Raw genomic sequence first — 26,961 nt, forward strand, 5'->3', positions numbered from 1 at the left:
CAATGAGTTAATTGGTAGATCAGCAATGGCCCAGTATTCAATTTGCGTAGATGGTGATAGGGCAGCTGCTGCTACAAGGAAGCAATCACTGACCTGGAGAGGGGTGAACTGCAGTCTGAAGCCTGCATGGGGCATTCATTCTGTCAACAACTTTTTTGCTTTGTTCGTTTAGAGGAAAAGAGCCGAGGATAAACTGTAGGCGATTTACATGCAAGAGACAAGGTTACTAGGATGGAAGAACTGATGCACACATGCACCCAGACGGACACACAGTCATACTCAATAGACATACAGATTCACACATGCAGACACAAAGTGATACACTGACTGATTTGCACATACAGAAGCAGATACAAAGTCATAATCATTGAAATGCACAGCACAGCAACAGGCTCTTTTCCCCATTTTGTCTATGCTAACCCAAATGCTTCACAAATTCTATTTGTCTGCACTACACCCATAAACTGTAGCTCTGTTCCTTTCATATCCAAGTACCTGTCCAAATATCCTCTAAATGCTGTAATGGTATCTACCTCCACTACCTCCTGCAACAGCCTGTTTCAAACATAATCCATCCTCTATATGCCAAACATCCCTCAGGATGTTTTTAAATGTTATCTCTCTCACCCCTAAACCTATGTCTTCTTGTTCTAAACCGTCCTGTCCTGGAAAAAAAGGATTATAACTATCTATCTATGTCTTCATAATGTTACAAATGTCAATAAGATCATCCCTCAGCCTCCTAGGCTACAATGAGAATAAGCCAAGCCTACCTAATCTTTCCTAATTACTATAGATCTCCATTCCAGGCAATATGCTGGCGAGTCTCTTCTGCACGCTCTCTCTATTGAAGCATTGCGGGAGAAAACGGAATATTGGGAACAGCAGATTAGCTGTCAGGAGTCTCTGTGCTTGGCCAATTGCCATCTCTCTCTCTCTTTTTCTCTTGTTGGTGGGATAGAGTTTGTTGCCGATCCTCAAATCAGAGAACTCAGAAAAAAAACTAATGAGGCAGAATTCAACATCGTAAACCAGTGAGGGTTTTTCTTTTGTCCTGTTAGTCTCCCCTCTCACTGTGTGACACCTCTCCACCCATTTATCAGGGAGCCTGTGGTACGTCAAATTGTCAGGTGAACGATTAGTTTTTATTGTACTGTAGATGTCTGTTGTCTGTCTTGGGGGCTTTGCTAATGCATGCTTGGTGCATGGAGGGGGCTGAAGTTTTTGCTGATGTAAGTGGGGAAGGGGAAGTTCAATGCTTTGCTGCTGCTTGTGCATGGGAGGAGGAAGTAGGGGGTTTGGGGGTTCTAATGTTTTTGCTGTCACTCTTTCTTTGGGGTTCTCTTCTGTTTTTGTGGATGTCTGTGAAGAACAAGAATTTCAATTTGTATACTGTATACATTCTCTGATATTTAAATGGAACCATTAAACTATTGTAACCACCTCCTTTGCGTGGTGCAGCGACCAGAATAATACACAAAGTGTCATCTAACCAATGTTTTGTGCAACTGCCATGTGATCTTGGAACTCTTATACTCAATGTCTCAGCCTACAAAAGCAAGCATACTAGATGTCTCTTCCATTACCCTATACATTGTGTTGCCTGTTTCAGGGAGTTCTGGCCTTGCACCGCAAGGACTCTCTGAAAACCAACATTCCTAAAATCCCTGCCACTTACTCTATATGACCTCCCAAAAAGCGTTACCTTGCATATGTCAACTGCGTCTGCTCTGCCCAGCTTTCCAGCCAAACGCAGATTGACACAGGCATTCGCTCCCCCGTACATAGACGAAAGCAGCCATTCACTGACAGAAACAAGCACAAGCAGAAATGAATACACAAAGACAGAAACAAACACATTTCAATGCAAAGAAAAATGTAGAGAAGCTTGGAAAGGAACGTGAACTTGCAGAGAATGGGGGCATATGAGCCACGTGCAGGCAGACGGGATAAGCTTGGCATCGTGGTCAGCAGGGATATGATGGGCTGAAGGGCCTGTTCCTATTCTGTACTAGAGATAAGTACACATGCACACATATACACAGCCACACAGACAGGAGCACAAAGACATACAGAGTGGAAAATGCAGGGAGCCACACACACAAGAAGATAGCCAGAAGCAAATGGAAAAATACACCCGCGCGCGCGCGCACACGCACAGGTATAGAAGATCTCTGAGAGATAAGCCATTTTTTGGTCCACTGTTGCAAAATAAAATAGATCTATTTCACCCCCTCCCCATCCCCTCCGGGAAACTCTGTACTCGCCATTCCAACTCTCCAGCTGTTCTAGGCTAAATGAAGTAAATGTGATTGTGGGTCGCAGCAATTATCAGTTCAAACCACAGGGCAGCCAGATGATCCAGTGACTTGTGAGTGGCCCTGATACTCTTCTCACATCAAGATGCTTAATGGAAAAGGGATCAAATATCCCCCAATGCACAGGGTTGCATCAATATTATGTCATTACACTGTTTTTAAAATTAAGTTAACCCGCAAGCATGCATGGGCTTTCAAACAATTTCTAGCCTAATGAGTCAAGTGACTGCAGAGAGAGCCACCGATAAAAAGCAGCACAATTACTTGTCCGAGCTACACCACAGCACCACAGCACCTCCCTAACCCGTATGGAGACATAAATGTTTCATTGTCACTGGGTCCAAATCCTGGTACTTCTCAAGAATCACAGAGCAACCACCTTCAGAAGGATGTTACTGGGAATATTTTTTTTATTGCACCTCTATGTCGCTTCATAAACATACAATCTGTCTATGTATACAGGCTAATCTTACGTATACAGAGGATTCCAGTTAATTAGGACACATTGGGACTATTACATTTTGGCCCAACTTAGCAGCTGCCCCAATTAGCTGAAGTTGCATGGAAATGGTTTAAAAAAATTTAAAAAGACAAAGAGTAACAAATTAAGTATTTAAATGAAATACAGAATAAATACAACACTACCAAAACTATTACAGTACTATAAAACTGTGTATTACTTCCTAATAGTTACCGATGGAAGAATTCATCCAGTGTATGCTAGTGTTTCCTTTTGATTGACTGTAAATGAGCAAAATCAGTGCAGACACCTAGTGCAGGTAATGGACTGCCTTCATACAATATTTTTGACAATTGCATTCTCCAAATCTTCATTTTCATTGTAACATTCAAGGTGATTGCTGACACCTTTAAATTCTTCATAAGTCCTAACTTGTTGAAGTAGTGTAATTGCTTAATTTCCACTCCCAGCCGTTTCTGGCATCTCCAAGCCTCAATGTTTGAAACTGCAGTGAGCAAAACAGTTCTGAATTGTCTGATTGTTTATTACTCCCAAATTATCCATGACAGAAATCACTGCTTTTTGAGCACAAAGCACACGCAACTGACACTACTTAAAAACTGTTGGCTCTAAGCAGGATAGAGTGTCAATGGCCACGCGATGTGCACGCAACTGACACTAGTTAGAAAGTGTTCAGCAACAGTCTCCTGCCGATTAAGCAGCACGGTGTCCCGGGTAAACGAAGGGAATCCCGGCTAATTTCTGGATTTATTTTTGATCTTTAAGGGATTGGTTGCCACATTTCAGAAGGCTGCTCACAACCACGTTCCCAAGATCAATTAGGGATAACAACAGATGTGGCCTTACTGGAAACATCCATATACTGGAAGTGGATAGATTTATATATAAAAAAAGACAATGATTCAGTGTTATACCTTCTCCATCTCCCTCACTCACACTCTGCTCACCTCTCCCGAGCATCAAGGCAGAGACCATGAACGTCTGCAGCACGTTGGACTAATTCTTCTCCACTGATCACATCCTCCAACGATTAAGGGTGTGTGCAGGTGTGTAAAGAGGAGGCAGACAAGACAAAAGCAGAATCAGATTTATTATCACTGATCTATATGACGTGAAAATGTCTTTTTTGTGGCAAAGATTGGGGAATTGAGGGCATAGGGAAAATGGCAGGAGGGGTTGAGTTCTGTGACAGACCAGAACATTAAATGGCAGGCAGGCTTGACCATCTCCTGCTCTTCATGTCTCATGTGAAGTTTGAGGCTGAGGGGTAGGGTCAGAGAATCGTGACGAAGAAAGAAGCTACCACTGACTTCTTTAACCCAGAGCAACTCTATTGTACTGTATGTGTTGATTGATTCAGTTGGGAGGCCTGCTCTCCACCAATAGAGGGGAGAGCCTCTGTATCCCTGAAAAAAATTAACTCACCACAAGTCACGTCTCCAGTTGTTCAGATATTATATTATGAACCATTAATTTCCAAAAGAAATGTTTTCTGAAAGGAATTTGAAGAAATCAATGCTCTGTGCCAGCAGTTTCTCCCCAGGGAGCCTGTTCGATAGTATGACTACTCATGCAGTGAAATGTTGTTTCTGCTCATTAAAGTTATCGTTACCAAGGGATATACAGAGACCAGTGAAACTGAGGTCGGCATAGGACACAATAGGTACTTCACAGCTCCACGAAACCAAGTTCATTTCTGGCCTCCAATGCTGTTTGTGGAAATCTGCAAGTTCACCTTTTGACGGCATGGGTTTCCCTCAGGTATTCCAGTTTCTTCCCACTTTCCAAAGACAAGTCAATCTTCATTGGGGGGGGGGGGTCATATGTGGAAAGGCTGAGCAGCTTCAAGTTCCTAAATGTCAGCATCTCAGAGGATCTATGATGCAATCATGAAGAAGGCACACAGTCAGGAGAGCTTAGCAACACCTCCAGCTAAAGGGAGCTGGACTTCACACATCCATCCTCACGTCATTCCACGGATGTTCAGTAGAGAGTGTCCTAACATGCCATATCCCTGCTTGATATAGAAACTGAACTGCAGTGGACAGGAAGTCTCTACGATGGGCAGTCAAAACTGCCCAATGCATCACCTGCATCAGCCTACCCACCTAACAACACATACACAGAAAGGTGCCGGAAAAGGCCAGTAACTGGATGAAGGATCCCACCCAATCTGCTGATGGACTGCTTGTCCCACTTCCATCAATGAGGAGACTACGTTGCATCCACACCAGGAACACTAGACTCAAAATGGTCACTCTCCCCAGGCAGTAAGACCTGCAACACTCTCCACCCACTGACCACCCCTCCACATCCCGAACCACCACTACTTTATCACTTCCAGTCAGTCACCTTATGTACAGACACTCCTGTGCCTAGCGTCACTTTATGGACACAAAATCAATCTAAATACAGTACAAAAGCTATCGTATGTATTTATATTTATTGTGTTTACGTTTTGTGCTGCATCAGATCCGGAGTAACAATAATTTCATTCTTCTTTACACCTGTGTACTGGAAATGACGCTAAACAATCTTGAATGTTGAATGTCACCATAGACTCTTGCAAATTTCTACAGATGTTTGGTGGAGAGCATTCTGACTGGTTGCATCACAGCCTGGTGTGGAGATTCTAATGCACAGGACTGCAAGTGGGTGCAGAGGGTTGTAGATACAGTCAGCTCCACCTCAGGCATAATCCTCCTCGCCACTGAGGGCATCTTCAGGTGGTGGTGCCTCAGAAAGGCAGAATCCATCTCTAAAGACTCTCACCATCCAGGACATGACCTCTTCACATTACTACCATCGAGGAGGAGATACAGGAGCCAAAAGACCCAAGTTCAGTATTTTAAATCAGCTTCTTCCCCTCTGCCATCAGGTTTCTGAATGGCCCATGAACACTACCTCATTTAGTTATTTTTGTAACTATTTATGTTTTGCACTGTATTGCTGCAGATAAACAACAATTTGCACAACATATGCCGCTGATAAAAATAAAACCTGATTATGATTCTGAGCCAATTAGTGAAGGTGGGAGAAGAAAGATGTTGATTTAAGAGAAAACAAGTTCCAGAAAATAACAAAGGGAATGAGATTAATGTGCTTGCTTTGTAAGCTAGCCTAAATTCAATGGACGAATAGAATCTTTCTATTTCATAAGCCATTACGAAAATATGAAATCTTTGGATCCTTGGCAGAAAGCGTGGCTAAGAGGAAGGGACTTCTCACCTTCGTAACAAACTTCTGTTTTCATTGCCACTTTTAAACAAGTGGTTTTGGAAACCCTTCATCAGAACTTTTCTAATTCAAGTGAAAGTTCATTGACCTGATGCACTAACTCTGTCTTTCTCGCTCTGCTCATGCTGCCTGCCCTGTCGAGTGTTTCTAGCATTTTCTGATTTCCTGCATCCACAATTTTACTGATTTTCAAGTTTGGACTGTGGTTCAGTAAGTAGTAAGTTGGAAGATCACGGATTCAACTCCCTATCCAGAGGTTTGAATACAAAGACATATCTGGTGGTCCCAGTCTAGAATTGAGGAAGTCCAATTCAGCAAGAGCTGCGAGCTTTCGGGGTGGATCATAAACACAAGAAACTCTACACGACAGTTTGTCCCCAGAGATGGAGATGGAGAGATTGCAAAAGAGGAGGGAGGTGTCAGAAATGAAGTGGATTTGAGGACAGGGTGGAAATTGGAGGCAAAGTTGATGAAATGGACAAGTTCAGCATGGGTGCATGAAGCAGCACCAATGCAATCATCACTGTAGCACAGAAAGAGTTGAGGAGCATTACCGGGGAAGGCAAGGAACGTGGATTGTTCTACATAGCAAACAAAGAGGCAGGCATCGCTGGGGCCCATGCGGGTGCCCCTGGCTACCCCTCGAGTCTGCAGAAAGTGGGAGGAGCCGGGGGGGGGGAATTGTTGAGGGTGAGGACGAGCTCTGCCAGACGGAGGAGGGTGGTGGTGGAGGAGGAACTGGTTTGTTCTTTCATTGAGAAAGAAACAGAGAGGTTTGAATCCTTCTTGATGTGGGATAGAAGTGTATAGGGACTGGGCATCCATGGTGAAAATGAGGCAATCAGGACCAAGGAATTGAGAGTTAGTGAAGAGATTGAGAGCATGGGAAGTGTTGGGGATATAGATGGGAAGAATTGCAGAATTTTGGAGTAGATATCAAATGAGTGCAGTAGCTGTTCTCTCAGATGGTTAAAGCGTCACAGTATTTAGCGAGGGATTTGTAAATGGATTTACAAAATGCTCAATTAACATTTAGCAATTAACATTGTTCAAGTAAGATTATCTGGTTACTGTCAAATTGTTGGGGATCTTACTACTCTGACTGGCTGCCAATATTCCTTTACACAGGAACTTCAAAATAATTCAATGGCTGCAAAGTTTTGAGATAGATGTGAAATTATAATGCAGAAACACAAATCTGTCTTCCTTTCATTATTTGGTACCATGATCTAAATGAACAATGGTTCTGAAGTAAATTCAAAGTCTGTAACCTTATAAATGCCGCTGTCATGGGCTTTTAAAAAAAGGCGGTAAATGGAAATTTTAAAAAACTACAGATGCAGGAAATCTGCAATAAAAACAGAAAATGCAGGAAACACTCCACAGGTCAGGCAGCATCTGTGGAAAGGGAAACAGCTAATGCTTCAGCTCGAGAAGTGTCAAGCTGCAGCTCCTAAGGGACCGAGTTAGGGAACTGGAGATGCAGCTCAATGACCTTCATTTGGTCAGGGAGAGCGAGGAGGTGATAGAAAGCAGTTATAGGCAGGTGGTCACACTGGGGTCATGGGAGACAGACAAGTGGGTCACAGTCAGGAGGGGGAAGGGGAAGAGTTAGAGAGTACCCCTGTGGCTGTACCCCTTGATAATAAGTACTCCTGTTTGAGTACTGTTGGGGGGGACAGCCAACCTGGGGGAAGCAACAGTGGCCGTGCCTCTGGCACAGAGTCCGGCCCTGTGGCTCAGAAGTCATAGTCATAGTCATAGTCATACTCTACTGATCCCGGGGGAAATTGGTTTTTGTTACAGTTGCACCATAAATAATAAATAGTAATAGAACCATAAATAGTTAAATAGTAATATGTAAATTATGCCAGTAAATTATGAAATAAGTCCAGGACCAGCCTATTGGCTCAGGGTGTCTGACCCTCCAAGGGAGGAGTTGTAAAGTTTGATGGCCACAGGCAGGAATGACTTCCTATGATGCTCTGTGCTGCATCTCGGTGGAATGAGTCTCTGGCTGAATGTACTCCTGTGCCCACCCAGTACATTATGTAGTGGATGGGAGACATTGACCAAGATGGCATGCAACTTAGACAGCATCCTCTTTTCAGAAGGGTAGAGGAAGGAAGAGGAAGGCAGTAGTGATAGGGGACTCTATAGTTAGGGGGTCAGACAAGCGATTCTGTGCACACAGGAAAGAAACTCGGATGGTAGTTTGCCTCCCAGGTGCCAGGGTCCGGGATGTTTCAGATCGCGTCCAAGATATCCTGCAGTGGGAGGGAGAACAGCCAGAGGTTGTGGTACATATTGGTACCAATGACATAAGTAGGAAAAGGGAAGAGTTCCTGAAAAAAGACTACAGGGAGTTAGGAAGGAAGTTGAGAAGCAGGACCTCAAAGGTGGTAATCTTGGGATTGCTGCTTGTCCCACACAACAGTGAGTATAGGAATAGAATGAGGTGGAGAATAAATGCGTGGCTAAGGGATTGGAGCAGGGGGCAGGGATTCAGATTTCTGGATCATTGGGACCTCTTTTGAGGCAGGTGTGACCTGTACAAAGAGGACGGGTTGCACTTGAATCCCCGGGGGACCAATATGCTGGCGGGGAGGTTAGCTAAGGCTACTGGGGAGGGTTTAAACTAGAATTGTTGGGGAGTGGGAAACAAACTGAAGAGATTGGGGAAGAGGCGGTTGGCTCACAAATAGAGAAAGCTCGGAGACAGTGTGTGAGGGAGGATAGGCAGGTGATAGAGAAGGGATGCACTCAGACGGATGGTTTGAGATGCGTCTATTTTAACGCAAGGAGTATTGTGAACAAAGCGGATGAGCTTAGAGCGTGGATCAGTACTTGGAGCTATGACATTGTGGCCATTACAGAGACTTGGATGGCTCAGGAACAGGAATGGTTACTTCATGTGCCGGGTTTTAGATGTTTCAGAAAGGACAGGGAGGGAGGCAAAAGAGGTGGGGGCGTGACACTGTTGATCAGAGATAGTGTCACGGCTGCAGAGAAGGTGGACGTCATGGAGGGGTTGTCTATGAAGTCTCTGTGGGTGGAGTTTAGGAACAGGAAGGGGTCAATAAATTTACTGGGTGTTTTTCATAGGCCGCCCAATAGTATCAGGGATATCGAGGAGTAGATAGGGAAGCAGATCCTGGAAGGGTGTAATAATAACAGAGTTGTTGTGATGGGAGATTTTAATTTCCCAAATATTGATTGGCATCTTCCTAGAGTGAGGGGATTAGATGGGGTGGAGTTTGTTAGGTGTGCTCAAGAAGGTTTCTTGACACAATATGTAGATAAGCCTACAAGAGGAGAGGCTGTACTTGATCTGGTATTGGGAAATGAACCCGGTCAGGTGTCAGATCTCTCAATGAGAGGGCATTTTGGAGATAGTGATCATAATTCTATCTCCTTTACGATAGCATTGGAGAGAGATAGGAACAGACAGGTTAGAAAAGCATTTAATTGGAGCAAGGGGAATTATGAGGCTATCAGACAGGAAATTGGAAGCTTAAATTGGAAACAGATGTTCTCAGGGAAGAGTACGGAAGAAATGTGGCAAATGTTCAGTGAATATTTGTGTGGAGTTCTGCATAGGTACGTTCCAAAGAGACAGGGAAGTTATGGTAGGGTACAGGAACTGTGGTGTACAAAGACTGTAATAAATCTAGTCAAGAAGAAAAGAAAAGCTTACAAAAGGTTCAGAGAGCTAGGTAATGTTAGAGATCTAGAAGATTATAAGGCTAACAGGAAGGAGCTTAAAAAGGAAATTAAGAGAGCCAGAAGGGGCAATGAGAAGGCCTTGGCGGGCAGGATTAAGGAAAACCCCAAGGTATTCCACAAGTATGTGAAGAGCAAGAGGATAAGACATGAAAGAATAGGACCTATCAAGTGTGACAGTGGGAAAGTGTGTATGGAACTGGAGGAAATAGCAGAGGTACATAATGAATACTTTACTTCAGTATTCACTATGGAAAAGGATCTTGGTGATTGTAGTGATGACTTGCAGCAGACTGAAAAGCTCGAGCATGTAGAGATTAAGAAAGTGGATGTGCTGGAGCTTTTGGAAAGCATCAAGTTGGGTAAGTCGCCAGGACCAGGTAAGACATATCCTAGGCTACTGTGGGAGGCGAGGGAGGAGATTGCTGAGCCTCTAGCAATGATCTTTGTATCATCAATGGGGACGGGAGAGGTTCCGGAGGATTGGAGGGCTGCGGATGCTGTTCCCTTATTCAAGAAAGGAGTAGAGATAGCCCAGGAAATTATAGACCAGTGAGTCTTACTTCAATGGTTGGTAAGTTGATGGAGAAGGTCCTGAGAGGCAGGATTTATTAACATTTGGAGAGGTATAATATGATTAGGAATAGTCAGCATGGCTTTGTCAAGGGCAGGTCATGCCTTACGAGCCTGATTGAATTTTTTGAGGATGTGACTAAACACATTGATGAAGGAAGAGCAGTAGATGTAGTGTATATGGATTTCAGCAAGGTATTTGATAAGGTACCCCATGCAAGGCTTATTGAGAAAGTAAGGAGGCATGGGATCCAAGGGGACATTGCTTTGTGGATCTAGAACTGGCTTGCCAACAGAAGGCAAAGAGTGGTTGTAGATGGGTCATATTCTGCATGGAGGTCGGTGACCAGTAGCGTGCCTCAGGGATCTGTTCTGGGACCCTTACTCTTCATGATTTTTATAAATGACCTGGATGAGGAAGTGGAGGGATGGGTTAGTAAATTTGCTGATGACACAAAGGTTGGAGGTGTTGTGGATAGTGTGGAGGGCTGTCAGAGGTTACAATGGGACATTGATAGGATGCAAAACTGGGCTGAGAAGTGGCGGATGGAGTTCAACCCAGATAAGTGTGAAGTGGTTCATTTTAGTAGGTCAAATATGATGGCAGAATATAGTATTAATGGTAAGACTCTTTGCAGTGTAGATATCAGAGAGATCTTGGGGTCCGAGTCCATAGGACGCTCAAAGCAGCTGCACAGGTTGACTCTGTGGTTAAAAAGGCATATGGTGCATTGGCCTTCATTAATCATGGAATTGAATTTAGGAGCCAAGAGGTAATGTTGCAGCTATATAGGACCCTGGTCAGACCCCACTTGGAGTACTGTGCTCAGTTCTGGTCGCCTCACTACAGGAAGGATCTGGAAGCCATAGAAAGGGTGTAGAGCAGATTTACAAGGATGTTTCCTGGATTGGGGAGCATGCCTTATGAAAACAGGTTGAGTGAACTCAGCCTTTTCTCCTTGGAGAGACGGAGGATGAGAGGTGACCTGATAGAGGTGTATAAGATGATGAGAGGCATTGATCGTGTGGATAGTCAGAGGCTTTTTCCCAGGGCTGAAATGGTTGCCACAAGAGGACACAGGTTTAAGGTGCTGGGGAGTAGGTACAGAAGAGATGTCAGGGGTAAGTCTTTTACTCCGAGAGTGGTGAGTGGGCTGCCGGCAACAGTGGTGGAGGCGGGTACAATAGGGTCTTTTAAGAGGCTTTTGGATAGGTACATGGAGCTGAGAAAAATCGAGGGCTATGGGTAAGTCTAGTAATTTCTAAGGTAGGGACATGTTCGGCACAACTCTGAGGGCCGAAGGGCCTGTATTGTGCTGTAGGTTTTCTATGTTCTATGTTCTATGTTCTCTTTCTGCAAACATTCCTGATCTGCAGAGTGTTTCCAACATTTTCTGTTCTTATTTCAGGAGAAAGGCCTTGTGTGTGTGCGCGCAATTGTCATGAATGATCAGGTAGTTTATTTCACAGTGTTGCAAACCCACACGCCCATTGAGTTCAATCAGTGCAACTTGTTTTACACACACACACACACACACACACACACATACATATAAATACTGTATTAACCTCACATCTGGACATGCCCTTTTATCGTTAGTACCAGCAGGGAGAAGGTACAGAAGCCTGAAGACTCACACTCAGCAATTCAGGAACAGCTTCTTCCTCTCCACCATCAGATTCCTAAATAGACAATCAATTCTATGAACAATACCTCGTTATCCCTTTTCTTTATCACTATTTATTTAATTCTGTCATTTATAGCAACCTTACATATTTGCGTTGTACTGCTGCAACAAATCAGCAAAGTTCATGACATATAAGTCGGTGATAATAAATCTGATCCTGATTGAAAATGCATTACTTTGTACTTTTCGGAGTTAAATTCTACTCGCCATTCGTTTACACAAGAGTTTCTGCAGGTCCTGGAACTCTTGAGCTGCATGCACAAAAAAATGCTGTAGGAACTCGGCAGGGTAAACAGTAGTTCTGGAGGGGAATAAACATTTTTCCCCTCCAGAACTTTTTGGGCCAAGACCCTTCCTGGTGCCCCTTCCATAGATGCGACTTGACTTGCTGAGTTTCTCCAATATTTTCAAAGATCAAAGTATATGCCACTATATACAGCCCTGCAATTCATTTTCTTGTGAGAATACTCAACAAATCTATAGAATAATAACCATAACAAAATCAGTGAAAGACCCTCCAACTGGGGTGTTCAACCAGAGTGCAGAAGACAACAAACCGTGCAAATACAAAAGAAGAAACAATAATAGTGAATAAATAAGCAATAAATATTGAGAACATGAGACAAAGAGTCCTTGAAAGTGAGTCCATTGGTTGTGGGAACATTTTAATGATGAGGCAAGTGAAGTTGAGTGAGGTTATCCCCTTTGGTTCAAGAGATTGATGATTGAGGGGTAACAATTGTTCCTGAACCTGGTGGTCAGGTTCCTGTACTTCCTGGTGGCAGCAGTGAGAAATGTGTCTGCCATTCCTCTACCCATTTTCCTACTTGACCTAGATCCTGTTGTAACCTTAGACAAACTTCTTCACTACCCACCACACCATCAATTTTGTTGTAATCTGCAAAATTATTAATTATGTCATCTACATTCTTATCCAAATTTGTTATTCTGTATGACAAACAACAGGGGACCCAGCATCAATCTCTGTGACAGAAAAACAACTCCCTGTTACCACCCTCCAACTCCATCCACCAAGCCAATCTTGTATCCAATTAGTCAGCTCAGCCTGAATCCCATGATACCTCATCTTCCAGATCAGTCGACCAGTGGAATCCTGTCAAAAGCTTTGCTAAGCATCTACCACCTTGCTCTCATCAATCCTTTTGGTTACTCTTTTCAGAAAGCTCAGTCATTGAGTTGTTGTATTTGATTTGAAAGCATGTACCTGTTTGAATTCTAACTTCATTGGATCTAACCAATAATGCCTTTGGGCTTTTTCAGTACACCTAGAAAGGAGTGAGAAACCGCCTTACACAATGAATGTGAAGTGTTACCAGTTACCGAGACAGGCTGACTAATTGTTGCTTATTTGCACGCCAGTAGGAAACGTAACCTTTACTTCATTAACATTTTAACCATTCATGTTTCATTGGCTGGATATTAAATGCATTGCATGTTTATACTGAGTTTTGAAGTCCAATATTTCAGGCTGGCTCTTTGTTTTCACATCTTTGCCTGGGAAGAAGATATTGAAAGATCCTGAAATCAAGACACACAAACAGAGAAAGATTCCAGAAATCTATAAATTTGCCAAGGATACAACTGTTTTTGGCAGAATTTCAGTTGTTGACGAGGAGGCATGCAAAGAGCGCACGTAAACAGCTGTATTACATTAGGAGTTTGACGAGATTTGGTATGTCATCAAAGACTCTAACAAATTTCTACAGATGTACCGTGAAGAGCGTTCTGACTGGTTGCACCATCGTCTGGTGTGGAGGCGCCAATGCACAGGATCGGGAAAAAACGACAGTGTTGTAAACTCAGCCAGCTCCACCATGGGCACTTGTCTCCCTGCTGTTAAGGAAATCTTCAAAAGGCAATGCCTCAAATAGGCAGAATCAATGATTGAGGACCCCCACACAGAATATACCCTCTTCTCATTGCTACAGTCAGGAAGGAGGTTCAGGAGCCTAAAGGCACATATTTGACATTTTAGAAACAACTTCCCCTCTGCCAGCAGATTTCTGAATGGTCCAAGAACCCATGAACACTACCTCATCACTTTGTTCTCCTTTTCTGCGCCATTTATTTGTTTTAATATATTTCTTTTTGTAACATACCAATATTTGTTATGCATTGCACTGCACTGCTGCCACAAAACAAAAAAAAATTCACAGCATTTGTCAGTGATTACAAACCTGATTCTGATTCTGTAATCTGAGGTACAATCTCAGGGAGTTTCAAGACCATTGGAAGATTCAGGGAAGAAGGCAAGAAAGGACAAGCCATGTGTTCTCCGTCTGTAATTCCACGAGCTGATACAGTAGTGGATTCTCACCAAATTAAGTGGCCTTACCCACCTCTAACATGCACAGAGGACAAGGGCAACACATTTTTCTCACCCCTTTGCACCTGCCTCTATCCTGTAGTGTTGTGGTAGTGAAGAGATTAAAAAAAAACAACCATACCAGAACAGAGAATGGACAGCGTTTTCAGTTTTAACCAACGTTTAGACACCTGGAGGTTACCACATACAAGATATTTAATGGGCTGTGAAGAGCTCTTTGAGAATGTCAACAGAGGATACACAGGTGGACTGCTAACCACACAATTGGAGTGAATCTCCAGCATTGATTGATTACAGGATAATCTAGTCCAGCATGAGTAAAGGGACGATAGTCCACCGTATGCAGCAGCAATAAATTGCAAAGTCAGCTCATTATATTATGACATGGTCCTAAAGGCCTAATTAATTGGAATGTGTCTATCTGGTTGTAGTGAGATAAGAAGCATGGGGCTTTCTCAAACACAATGCCAATGCAATCCAAAGCCTCAACAACAGGCAGAAGAGCTAGCTATCACTATGGTAACACAGGTCTCAGCGAACACAGCAAAATATCCACATGTGAGACTTGGTCACAGAACCAACACAGGGAATCAAGATTTTCTATAAATGTCAGGAGCTTGCTCTTCTTTGGAGTCCTGATGAAGGGTCTCAGCCCAATATATCAGCTGTTCATTTCCTTCGTTAGAGTTCCTGTTGAGTTTCTTCAGTATTTTGTGTGTGTGTTGCTCTCCTATATCTGACTGGTTCAGCATCAGTAACGTGGGTGTTTCACAACTGCTGCAGTGCGAAATGGAGCTTGAAGTGTAATGAATGATAGATAACCTATTGGCAAAAGGATGTAAATGGGTTAAGCTTAGACCAGATATTAATGTGGTGCTGTCTCACTGGAGAATATCAGGTTGAATAAGAGGTTCTGAATCAGACGACACCGTGAGTGCCTAAGATGGCAGAGTGACCTCAGATCCAACACTCTCAAGGAGAAGGTCAGAGTCTATGACTCAGGGATCAAAAGGAAACCACAACTCTGAACAGGATTGATGACCTCTGGTCTTGACGTGAGTGCATGCATGTTTTTTTTGTATTTAAAGCTTGAATAAAGCAAAGTATACCTTTCACTAGTCATTGATGGGATAGAGCCATGGGGTGATAATCAATGCAGTCTGGAGTCAGGCCCCTAGGCCCAGCTGGTCCATTCTAACCACTGTGGTCCACACAGCCAGTTCCAATTTCCTGCACTCAGCCCAACCCCTCCATATCCCTCGTGCTAATGTCGCTAATGGGCTGGCCGGTGGTGAAGTGGCATGAGCACTGGACTTTGAGGCGAATGGTCCTGAGTTCGAACCTGGCCAGGGTGCCAACCTGGGCGGCAGCAGCAGCAGTAGCAGGATCTGCATGGAATAAAGGCCTGGTAATCTACATCCATATCTTGACAACTGCATAGCCATAGGGTCACCATGAGTCAACGACAATTCGATGGCACTCAACACCAGCAACTGTGAATTCAGTACGAATGGATCTAAAGCATTAAAAGCAACCGTACCCCAGAGGGAGAGTGGACTGTGCTTTCAAGTTGAATTAACATCTGAAGGTTGCAATGTGCAGGCTTGGTTATCCTCATTCTGTCTTACATCCTTATGAATGAATTTGTGACTCAGTGAACTATTTCCAATTCCTGCTCAAAAACAAAAAAAAACTGTCATATCTTGCTTTCCCTCTTGCTCCTCTCCCCATACCTTTCATTCCCTCTTATATAATTCTCGCTTCCTTGTTCTATCTGCACCTTTTTCTCTCACTTTCTTTATCTTCCTCTCTGTTTTTCTCTGAGGGAAAATTGGAACAGAAGGGGAGGCAGTAGCTTGGGGCAGTAAACATTCTGCCTGCAGTAATTAGTGGTTCTCGCTCAAAATCCTTCACTGCCTTCCCTGAAGGGCTACCAGTATTTCAATAATACAGTTGCAAAATAACCTTTTTTTTGGAACCTGCTGGAAGTGATTCAGATGACATTAAAAATACCACAGAAACTGCAGGGCAGCAGTGATGGGGCGTGTGATCACATCACTCTGTTGCAGTACAACACAGTTGACATTTTAACTAGTTAAACATTGAATGAAACATTTTCAGACTCGCCACTGGAAAGCTGACAGCTGGAATAAAAGAGTTTTGTTACTCTGGTTTGCTTCGTTCATTCATTCACAGGATGTTGACACCACTGGCAAGGTATGTTGTCCAGCTCTAATTGCCCTCCAGGTCACTTCAAAGGAAAGTCAACTACAGTAAGTTTGGAGGCACATCGGGCCAGACTGGATAATAATGATGAATGTCCTTCCTTGAGGTCATTTTCCAGCCAAATGCGTTCTGTAAGTCAAATTGTTTCATAGCTGCTATAATTGAGACCACTTTTCACTCCAGTCCTGATTACTTTAATCCCAACGCTCCAGCTGCAATGCTACGATTCAAACATATGTACCTAGATGCTAGTCCAGTAGGTTAACCACAGTCTATCAGGGGTGTGGTGAGATTTTATAATACAGACACTGGTGTGCAGCGAGGAATGGATGAGCAGCCGTCAGGGATAAAGCCCTTCCCTCCATTGAGCACATCTACATGAAGCATTGTCACAGAAAGGCAGCATCCATCATCAGGGTCTCCACCACCCAGATCATCCTCTCTTCTTGCTGCTTCCATCAGGAAGAAGGTACAGGGGCATCAGGACTCACAGCACCAGGTTCAGCCACAGTTATAACCCCTCAACCATCAGGCTCTTGAACCAAAGGGAATAACTTCACTCAACTTCACTTGCCCCATCACTGAAATGTTCCCAAAACTTTCAAGAACTCTTTGTCTCATGTTCTCAATATTTATTGCTTATTTATTATTATTATTATTATTATTCTTTATTTCTTTTTGTAGTTGCACAGTTTGCCATCTTTTGCACACTGGTTCAACACCCAAGTTGGTGTGGTCTTTCGTTGATTCTATTATGGTTATTTTTCTATTATAGATTTACTGAGTATGCCTGCATGAAAATGAATCTCAGGGTTGTATATGCTGACATATATATACTTTGATAATAAATTTACTTTGAATTTTGTTCTAAATTTGTCAGGTTAATTTTGATTGGACTGTCTCTGATTTATATTTTCCCATCCTATATTTCACCCCCACCTTACATACACATACACACACACACACACTCACTCACACTGAGTGTTCAGCAGAAGGAGAATTATTAGGTATCTGCCAGCTTTTATAGTTCACATTTCGCATCCTCCTTGACACCTTCCTCCATCTTCTGCTTAACCATCTTCTCCTAGTGTGTAATACCAGTAATTAGTGCCTTTTATTAATTGCCTTTGAGAAGGTGGTGGTGAGGGTGCTCCCAGAGAACCATTGGCAAGGAGGTTAAGGAGTTAAACTTAGTGCCAATGAAAAAAATGGCAACGTATTTCCAGGTTCAGGATGGCTTATGACTTGGAGGGGAATCTGAAGGTGGTGGTGTTCACTTACGTGGTGTGTCCTTGCCCTTCTTGGGTTTGGGAGTTGCTGTTGGGGAGGAACCCAAGCCTGTTTTGAGGATATGTCAGTGGTTGAGGGGCTGAATATTTAGGTTAGTGGATCGCTTCATCCTGAATAATATCAAACTTCTTGACGAGGTTGTTTGGAGATGCACAGCCGGGCAAGTGAAGAATATTTCTTCACCTACCGGGCGTGCTAGGGGTGAGCCACAATGCAGGAGTCTCAGCGCTTGGGCTACTCTTGTAACAATGGTCCTAGCTAGTCCATTTGAGTTTCTGGTCACCACACACAAAATGCTGGAGGAACTCAGCAGGTCAGGCAGTACCTAAGGAGGGGAGTAAACTGCCCATGCTTCAAGCTATGACTCTTCACTCCTGATGGCTCAAGTAGTTCCATTTAATATCAGAGAATGTACACAGTACACAACCTGAAGTTCTTACTCTTCACAGACATCCACGAAAACAGAAGAGAACCCCAAAGAATGAACGACAGAAAAACGTTAGACCCCTCAAAGCCTGCTCTCCTTCCATTCACACACAAGCAGAAGCAAAGCACCAACCTCCCCCCTCCCACCCACCCATTTCAGCAGAAAGCCTCAGTGCCCACCACCCACCAAGCAACAACAAATACCCAAAGAGAGACCATGGCCTGCAGTCAACAAAGACTGTTTACCCGACAATTTGACATGCCACAGTCACTCTCTCTCTCTCCCTCTCTAACAAGGGTATCAGCTTGAAACGTTGACTGTTTATTCTTTTCCATAGATGCTGCCTGACTTGTTGAGTTCATCCAGCATTTCATGTATATTGCACAAGATTTTCTGCATCTGCAGAATCTCTTATGTCTCTGAGTTTCTGGTCAATAGTGATTCCCCAGAATATTGATGGTAGAGGACTCAGCAGTAATAATACCATTAAATGTTAAGAGTGGGTGGTTAAACTATGACAGTGATTATTATCCAGCACTTCCATAACATGATTATTATCCTCAGCTCATCAGCCTATGCCTGATGATTCTCAAGGTCTGGCTGCATCCGGATATGGCTGCTTCACTGGCTGAGGAGTTGTGAATGGGATGGAACATTGTGCAATCATCAGCAATCTTCCCAAGGTAATATGATGGAAGGAGAATCATCAATGAAGCAGGTGAAAATAGCTGGGCCAAGGACACTGCTCTGAGGACCTCCTGCAATATTGCCCAGACACTGGGGTGACTGACTTCTGACAACTATGGAGAACTTTCTGTGTACAAAGTTTCAAAGGTTCATTTTACTATCAAAATATGTGTGCAGAACACAACTCTGAGATACGTCTTCTCCAGAAAGCCACAAAACAGGAAAACCATGGAAGTCATTGAAAGAAAAGACATCAGCCACCCCCCACACAAAAAAGAAAAAGAAACAAAAACTCGCAAACCCTAAGCCCTCAATCCTCTCCCTCACACAAAAGCTAACAGATCACCCACACGGGAAACGTACGAGGTATAACTCCACGCATTAAAAGTCTTTCCCTTGCAGCTCACTTGCTACAGCCTTACCAGGATTCCCTGATGCCACACCAGACAAACACTACCTTGATGTCAAAGGCAGTCACTCTCACCTCCGATCTGAAACTCCACTCAATGGTCTAGTCTTGGACCAAGGCTGTGATGAGGATGTCAGCTGAGTGGGCTGGAAAAACCAAAGGTGGCACTGGTGACAAGTTATGAGTGAAAGTAAGTGCCAATTGACTGCTGTGTTGAGACCAACTTCCACCAAGTTGCCAATGACTGAGAGCGGATCGAATTTGATGGTATTGACCAGATTGGATTTGATGGTATTGACCAGATTGGATTTGATGGTATTGACCAGATTGGATTGGATGGTATTGACCAGATTGGATTTGATGGTATTGACCAGATTGGATTGGATGGTATTGACCAGATTGGATTTGATGGTATTGACCAGATTGGATTTGATGGCATTGCCCAGATTGGATTTGATGGCATTGACCAGATTGGATTTGATGGTATTGACCAGATTGGATTTGATGGCATTGACCAGATTGGATTTGATGGTATTGACCAGATTGAATTTGATGGCATTGCCCAGATTGGATTTGATGGCATTGACCAGATTGGATTTGATGGCATTGACTAGATTGGATTTGATGGCATTGACCAGATTGGATTTGATGGCATTGACCAGATTGGATTTGATGGTATTGACCAGATTGGATTTGATGGCATTGACCAGATTGGATTTGATGGCATTGACCAGATTGGAGTTGATGCTATTGACCAGATTGAACTTGCCCTGTGTTTGGGGTAATTTTCTGCGTAATCAGATAGATACCAGAACAGTGGCTGCATTGGAACCACTCGGCTTGTTTTGAGTGTATATTTTAGTGCTGCTGCTGGAATAACTGGCTTCGTAGCCTTTGCAATGTGCAGTGATCTCAGCAGCTTCTCAATAACAGGTGGAGTAAATCAATTTGGCCTTTGAGACGACAGCAACCTCAGGAGGTTAATCAGATGGATCACTTGGTACTTTTGGTTTTGATATTTCCTTTGTACTCCAAGAAGAAAGAGGCCAATTTGTTTATATGAAGGTTCAAAGATCCCAGAACGTGGATGGAGTAACAACAGGCAGAATCAATGGTACTGGAAGAATTGCCTGGGGTTGGCTCCAGACCTGAATGTGAGGTCAGGCAACACGCTCAAAATGATGGAGGAACTTGGCAGGTCAGGCAGCATCTATGGGAATGATTAAACAGTCAGCATTTTGTACTGAGAACCTTCTTCAGGACTGAAAAATGAGCCAATAGACTGGTCCTGGACTTATTTTCCATCTGGCATAGTTTGCTTTTTGTTGCTTGATTGTTTGTGGTTTTTGTATTGCTATATTTACGCTCTATTCTTGGTTGGTGCGGCTGTAACAAAACCCAATTTTCCTTGGGATCAATAAAGTATATCTCTATCTATCTAAAAGGAAGGGGGAAGATGCCAGAATAAAACAGTGGGGCGAAGGGGAAGTAGGGGACCTAAAAGGTGATAGGTGAAGCCAGCTGAGTGCGAAAAGTAAAGGTCTGTCAAGAAGGAATCTGATAGGATAGGACAGTGGACCACCGGAGAATGGGAAGGAGGAGGGGGACCCAAGAGGAAGTGATAGGCAGGTGAGTAGAGGTAAAAGGCCAGAGTGGGGAATAGAAGCAGAGGGGAGAGGGAGGGAAAAAAATTACCAGAAGGAGAAATCGATAATTGGCTATCCAAATGGAATGCAAGGTGCTGCTTCTCCACCGTGAGGGTGGCCTCGTCGTGGCACAAGAGAGCATGGATCGACATGTAAGAATTGGAATGGGAATCAAAATTACAATGATTGGCCACTGGGAAGCTCCACTTTTGATGGATGGAGTGGGAGTGTTCGACAAAGTGGCCCCCCAATTTACGGCGGGTCCACCAGTGTAGGGGAGGCTGCATCGGGAACACCGAACATGATAGATAACCCTAGCAGATTCACAGGTAAAGTGTTACCTCACCTGGAAGGACTGTTTGGGGCCCTGAACAGAATTGAGGGAGGAGGTGAATGTGTAGATGTAACACTTGGGCCCCTTTCAAGGATAGGTGCCAGGAGAGAGATTAGTAGGGAAGAATAGACAAGAGAATTGCAGAGGAAGCAATCCCCGTGGAAAGCGAGTGGTTGGTGTGGGGAGAGTTAAAGATACGTTTAGTGGTAGGCTCCCTCGGGAGATAGTGGAAGTTGCAGAGGATGATGTGTTGGATGTGAAGGCTCTTGGGATGATAGACAAGGTCAAGAGAAAATCAGTCACTGTGGAAGCGGTGGGAAGATGGGATGAGCACAGATGTTCAGGAAATTGAGGAAATGCAGGTGAGGGCTGCATCAATGGTGAAGGAAGGGAAACCCCGATCCTTGAAGAAGGAGGACATCTCTGATGCCCTGGAATGGAAATCTGCATCCTGGGAATAGATGTGGCAGAGCAAGGGAACTGAGAAAAGGGAATCACACTTTTACAGGAGATAGGGTGGGAAGAGGTATAGTCAAGATAACTGTGGATATCTGTAGGTTTTATAAAAGATGTCGGTTGACAGGTTGTGTCCGGAGATGGAGAAAGGGGAGGGAGGTGTCAGAAATGGCAAACTATTCTCTGTGGAAGGCATCAGAGCTGCTGGCCCCTGCCCTCAACCCTCCCACCACTGGTCCAATGGGATTGCTTCCATAATTCCCCAGAGCCGCCAATCCCTTGGAGCAACAAGACACAATTGTTTTCCCGTTGGCCTTTTCACAAGCTCAGCTGGACTACAACCACTGAAGCACAATTCGTTTTGTAGCAGATGCAACAGATAATTTCACACAACAGGATCCCACACACAACAATGCAACAATGATAACATGTTTGAGAAATGTTGACTGAATGAACAATCACGGCCAGGCACTGGGACGTACTCTTCTGCTCTTCTGAGCTGAAGGAGCAATGTAACACCCCTCCCAAATGACAAACGCTAAGAACCAATCACCAGCCAACACGCACTGAGAGACCCCAGATGACCATAGTCCCAGGACCTACCGATCTGTAAACTTTTCCATGTCATTTTCTATGTACTTCCTTCCCGGGTGAGGGGTGCTGACGTGGTCTCATCATGTCACACAAAACAGGTGGCTGGGTATCACAGGCTGCAGGAGAGGTCCTGGCTTTAGGCCGAGACAGTTGTCCCATGGGAGGCAAAGGCCTCAGTCCTTCCTACAATCTTAGAATATGTTGAATGGATTAAGGCCATTCAACCCATTGAGTCTATGGTCCTTCATTTAAAGAACTGGCTGCATTCCCATCTTCATTACAGCTCAGTAATGTTCCCATATGCAATTCCCTTCTGCGACAGCGTCTCCCAGATCCTAATAATTTTTTGCTCTTGTCTTGATGCTGTGCCTGTGCTGTTGTAGTTCAGAATCGAACCCACCCTGCTCATGCAAAATGTTGGCCCTCTATCTGCTGAAGATGGTGTACGGACTGCAGGGTAGATATTGGATATTGGCCCTCTATCTACACGCAGACTGCAGGGTAAATATTGGATAAATGGCCCTCTATCTGCACGCAGACTGCAGGGTAGATATTGGATATTGGCCCTCTATCTGCGTGTGGACTGCAGGGTAGATATTGGATATTTGGCCCTCTATCTGCGTGCAGACCGCAGGGTAGATATTGGATATTGGCCCTCTATCTGCGCGCGGACTGCAGGATAGATATTGGATATTTGGACAGGACAGGCATCACAAATGGTCCAGCATTCTCAAAGCTCTTAATGCAGGATCCCACACACGTGCCCATTGATCCCTCAGACTGGTGAAGAGCTGAAACTTCCACCTTCACTGAGACAGTCCAACCGCACAGAAAAGACAAAAGAAAAAGAGGAGCTGCTCGGACCCATCACCCCATATAGTAATGAGAAAGGCCATTAGGCCCATCAAGTCTGTGGTATCTACCATTACACTAAAACCATACTATCCTACATTCCATTCAATTATCCCAGATTCTACCAGTCAATTACACACTAAGGCAATTTACAGTGGTGAAGGCATATCTTTAGACTGTGTGAAGAAATTGGAGCACCCAAATCACCGAAGCAATATGCAAACTGCACACAGACCACAGCAGAGTTCAGGATCAGGCTGGGTCACTGGAGCGGAGGGAAAGCAGCTCCACAACTGGATTTACTATAGTTGGATGATCTTCTCATCGCTATGGACCCATGTTGAGCCATGTCCCTCAGTGCACCAACTCAGCACAGTTCTGCCACTCCAAAACCCTTCTACTCGTGTGCAGCTTCACCAGCTCAGGATTTCAACCAGGTAGAAAAGACCTGCTTACTGTTAAATATTGGTGGTTCCTCCCTATTCGCAACCCATTCAGAAGTTTCTCTGTACCCACTCCACAATAAACATTACATGTCTCAATCCGATCGCCTGCCAACTTCAAGTTCTCAAGTCCATGTAATTTAACTTTATTGGTGCTAATGTCACTCTGGTAAAATGATGAAACCTGTGCATACTGTCCAAGGAATGAGAGAGCCCAGCATTGGTCCAGCATGTTTCACGCAATGTACCAGCCAGTGTCACTTTGCCCAGGGAGCAATCAGAAAGGATGGCTTTTAAAATACAATCATAGGAATGTGCAGCAACAAGGCCACATTAATTCAGTCCATAAGTGAACATTAGGTGCTCAGTTCTCAGTCCCTGCATGTCACAGATCTTCAAATTATAGTTTGAATGTGGTGAACACTTTATTCTTTGGGCAATGGGTTCCAGCCCCTCGCATTCATTGAGTGAATTTGTTTTTCTCTCAACACACCCATCTAATCGTAAAGTCATAAATTGTACAGCACGAAGGCAGACCCTTTGGCTCAACTCATTTATGCCAACCAAGATGATCACCTAAGCCAGCTCCACTTGCCTGCATTTGGCCCATATCCATCTAAATCAGGGGTCCACAGACCCCTTGCTTAGTGGTATTGGCCCATGGCATGGAAAAGGTTGGGAACCCCTGGTCTAAACCTTCCCTATGCATGTACCTGTCAAAGGTGTCTTTTAAATCCCCTTGCCAACTTAAATTCAAGTAATTAAGTAATTTTGGAGTTTGAAGGAATAGTCAGTCTCAGCAGTAGTGACCATAAAACTACCAGATTGCTTTAAAAACCCATTTAGTCACCAAGGTGTGTCCCTATCTGGCCTTTGCATGACTCCAGACCAGCCAGTGTAACTAATTCTGAATTACCCACACAGTTTAGCGACAGGTAGTTATGGACAACCAATGTTGGCATTGCTGGCAAATTCCACACCCCACGAACAAGCGTTTTTTAAAGAAATAATCTTAAATCTGACCTTTCTACCTTGCATAATATATTCTCCCTATTCACCCTGAAAAGGCCATAATTTTATGCAATTATTACAAGTCTTCTCAGTCTCTACCACATTCCAAGTAAAAATGATACCAGACTGGACAGCCTCTCCTCGTGACATGATGCTCCACACCTGACAATGTCCTTACAAATCTCCAGCAACCTCTCTCAGAATGATCAGGCAAAGCCTCCAAGGTTCCCACCCAAGCAGGAGGCTTCACTTTGGGAGAGAAGGCTGGAGTTGTTAGATTCCGAGAGGCACACTGATAACTTCTCATCCTGCGTCATCAGCGGTTGGCTTCTTATCGGGAGAGCAGGACCCTCTCCTGTTCTCTTGGCAAAAAGCCAAACGCTGATGATGCAGGGTGGGAGGTAATTGATGTGTCTGTTTGTACGTAAGAAAGGTGCAAAGCCCAGGTTTCAGTATGGCTGTGGGCACTTGTCACGACACAGCAAACTTACTCAGCAGTAGGTTTGTCGTCTCTGCGATCAGCTTTGCCATTGCTGTTGTAATTCCTGTTAGGTTTTTCACTGGTGCTTCCTAATCCCTGACCTCAAACCAACACGCAATAAATAACATGCGCCAGTTCTGGGAGATCGTCAGATGTATACCTTACCCTCTGAACTGAATGTTCATGCCTGGTGTGCTTCAACACCTTTCTCCGTATCTCGTCGTTCCACCACTCACGTAGAGCTGGGCTCAAGGACAACTTCTATCCTGCTGTTATGAGACTTCTGAGCAGACAATAAAGATGAACTCAACCTTGTCATGGCCCTCACAAATTACTTTTCTACCTGCACTGCACTCTCCCTCAAACTATAAGACTATATTAAGGATTCCTCTTTTTCCTTTCATACTATGATCTGTCTGGAGGGCACGTAAACAAAATCCTTTTAATGTATCTCAGTATATGTGACAATAATAAACTATTTACTTGACCTCTGACCCGGAAGCTGCCCTGACAAGCTCTGGCCACTCAGAATGACACAACATTGGCACCGGCGACCCAACAGAAGAAAATGCAAATTCATCACTTACACTCTGGTTTACACCCTATAGTTTAATCACGGGGCAGGTCTGAGTGACAGGTGGGCAACATGGGAGGCAGCCAGTCAACTGTAGAGATAGTGACTTCCACGTTCCTCAGCCACCGGTATTAAGGAGAACAATGTGCAGATTTCAATTGAATCCAGGGACGGATAACGCTCAATCTTAAACCAGGCAATTTCTCATTTAGCATGGACCTACTTCACTCAAGACAACCATGTAGAACTTTATGGAGCAGTCTGTGCCTGGCTGGCTGGCCAAGCGGCAGCTCGATCCCCTCAGGACGCTTGTGGAGAGCTCTACCACAATCACTGTTCCCCTTCAGAATGAATCAGGTTTAAACACAAAGCATATGGGACTCATCCCTCACAGACATCTCCTGCACAAGAGCTCCAAACCTGTTGTAATGATGCAGCCTTAAAACAGTGCAGACCTTCCAGCCTTCGGGGAATCAGTGTGACAATTGCACTGACACTCTCAGCGCTGGCTGCTGCTTACCTGATGAATTTAAGAGGCTCGTTTCCTCCAGTTTCCGGCTCCACGCCATGGATGGTGCTGGCCATGTCCTTGCACAGTGCCCAGAGAGTGGAGAGGTGATGCCAGATGCTGGTGCTGAAGCTGGGAGCTGCTGTCAGACTCTCTGCCTTCACAGATATATCGCATCCTCATTTGTGATTCAGTAACCTTGCCCACTGGCTGATGCAGCAGCCAATCAGAAGAACATCAGCTCCAACAGAGAAGAGCAGGATTGGCCAGCAGTAGCTGCATCAAGATTGGCCAGCTTCTGTGCTCAATTTAATTGTGCCCATTTACTGTAAGCCTTAATGTGTGAACGTACTTGTTTGAGTGTATGTGTCTGTGAGTGTGCTCTATTTAAACCCAATGTACATCTGAAACTATTATGAATGTGTGTTTGTGAATATCCGAGTAAAGTGTATATGGGTTGCATATTTATACGCATGTGCATGTAGATGTGTGTTTATTTGTCTTTGTATATGTATTTGTTTGTGTGCATACAACTGAGTGTATGTGTCATCAGATCTGTGCATGTGCTTATGTATCTGTATTTAAGTGCACAATGTAATATATCGTGTGAACTCGAGAGTGTGTGTGTGTGTGTGTGTGTGCGTATTTTAGCATGT

General features: G+C 44.1%; 1 protein-coding gene across 1 annotated transcript in view; it reads right to left on the minus strand.

The window, feature by feature from the left end:
• The window catches only part of yjefn3 (YjeF N-terminal domain containing 3), a 132,315-nt gene extending 105,933 nt beyond the window's left edge, over positions 1 to 26,382 (minus strand). The window contains exon 1 of the mRNA XM_072244111.1: positions 26,318 to 26,382. Within this exon, the coding sequence (XP_072100212.1) occupies positions 26,318 to 26,382 (65 nt within the window). The remainder of the gene's footprint in view (positions 1 to 26,317) is intronic.
• Between the last annotated feature and the right edge of the window lie 579 nt (positions 26,383 to 26,961).

Source organism: Mobula birostris, chromosome 26 (genome assembly GCF_030028105.1).
Source record: "Mobula birostris isolate sMobBir1 chromosome 26, sMobBir1.hap1, whole genome shotgun sequence".
Classification (NCBI taxonomy): Eukaryota; Metazoa; Chordata; class Chondrichthyes; order Myliobatiformes; family Myliobatidae; genus Mobula; species Mobula birostris.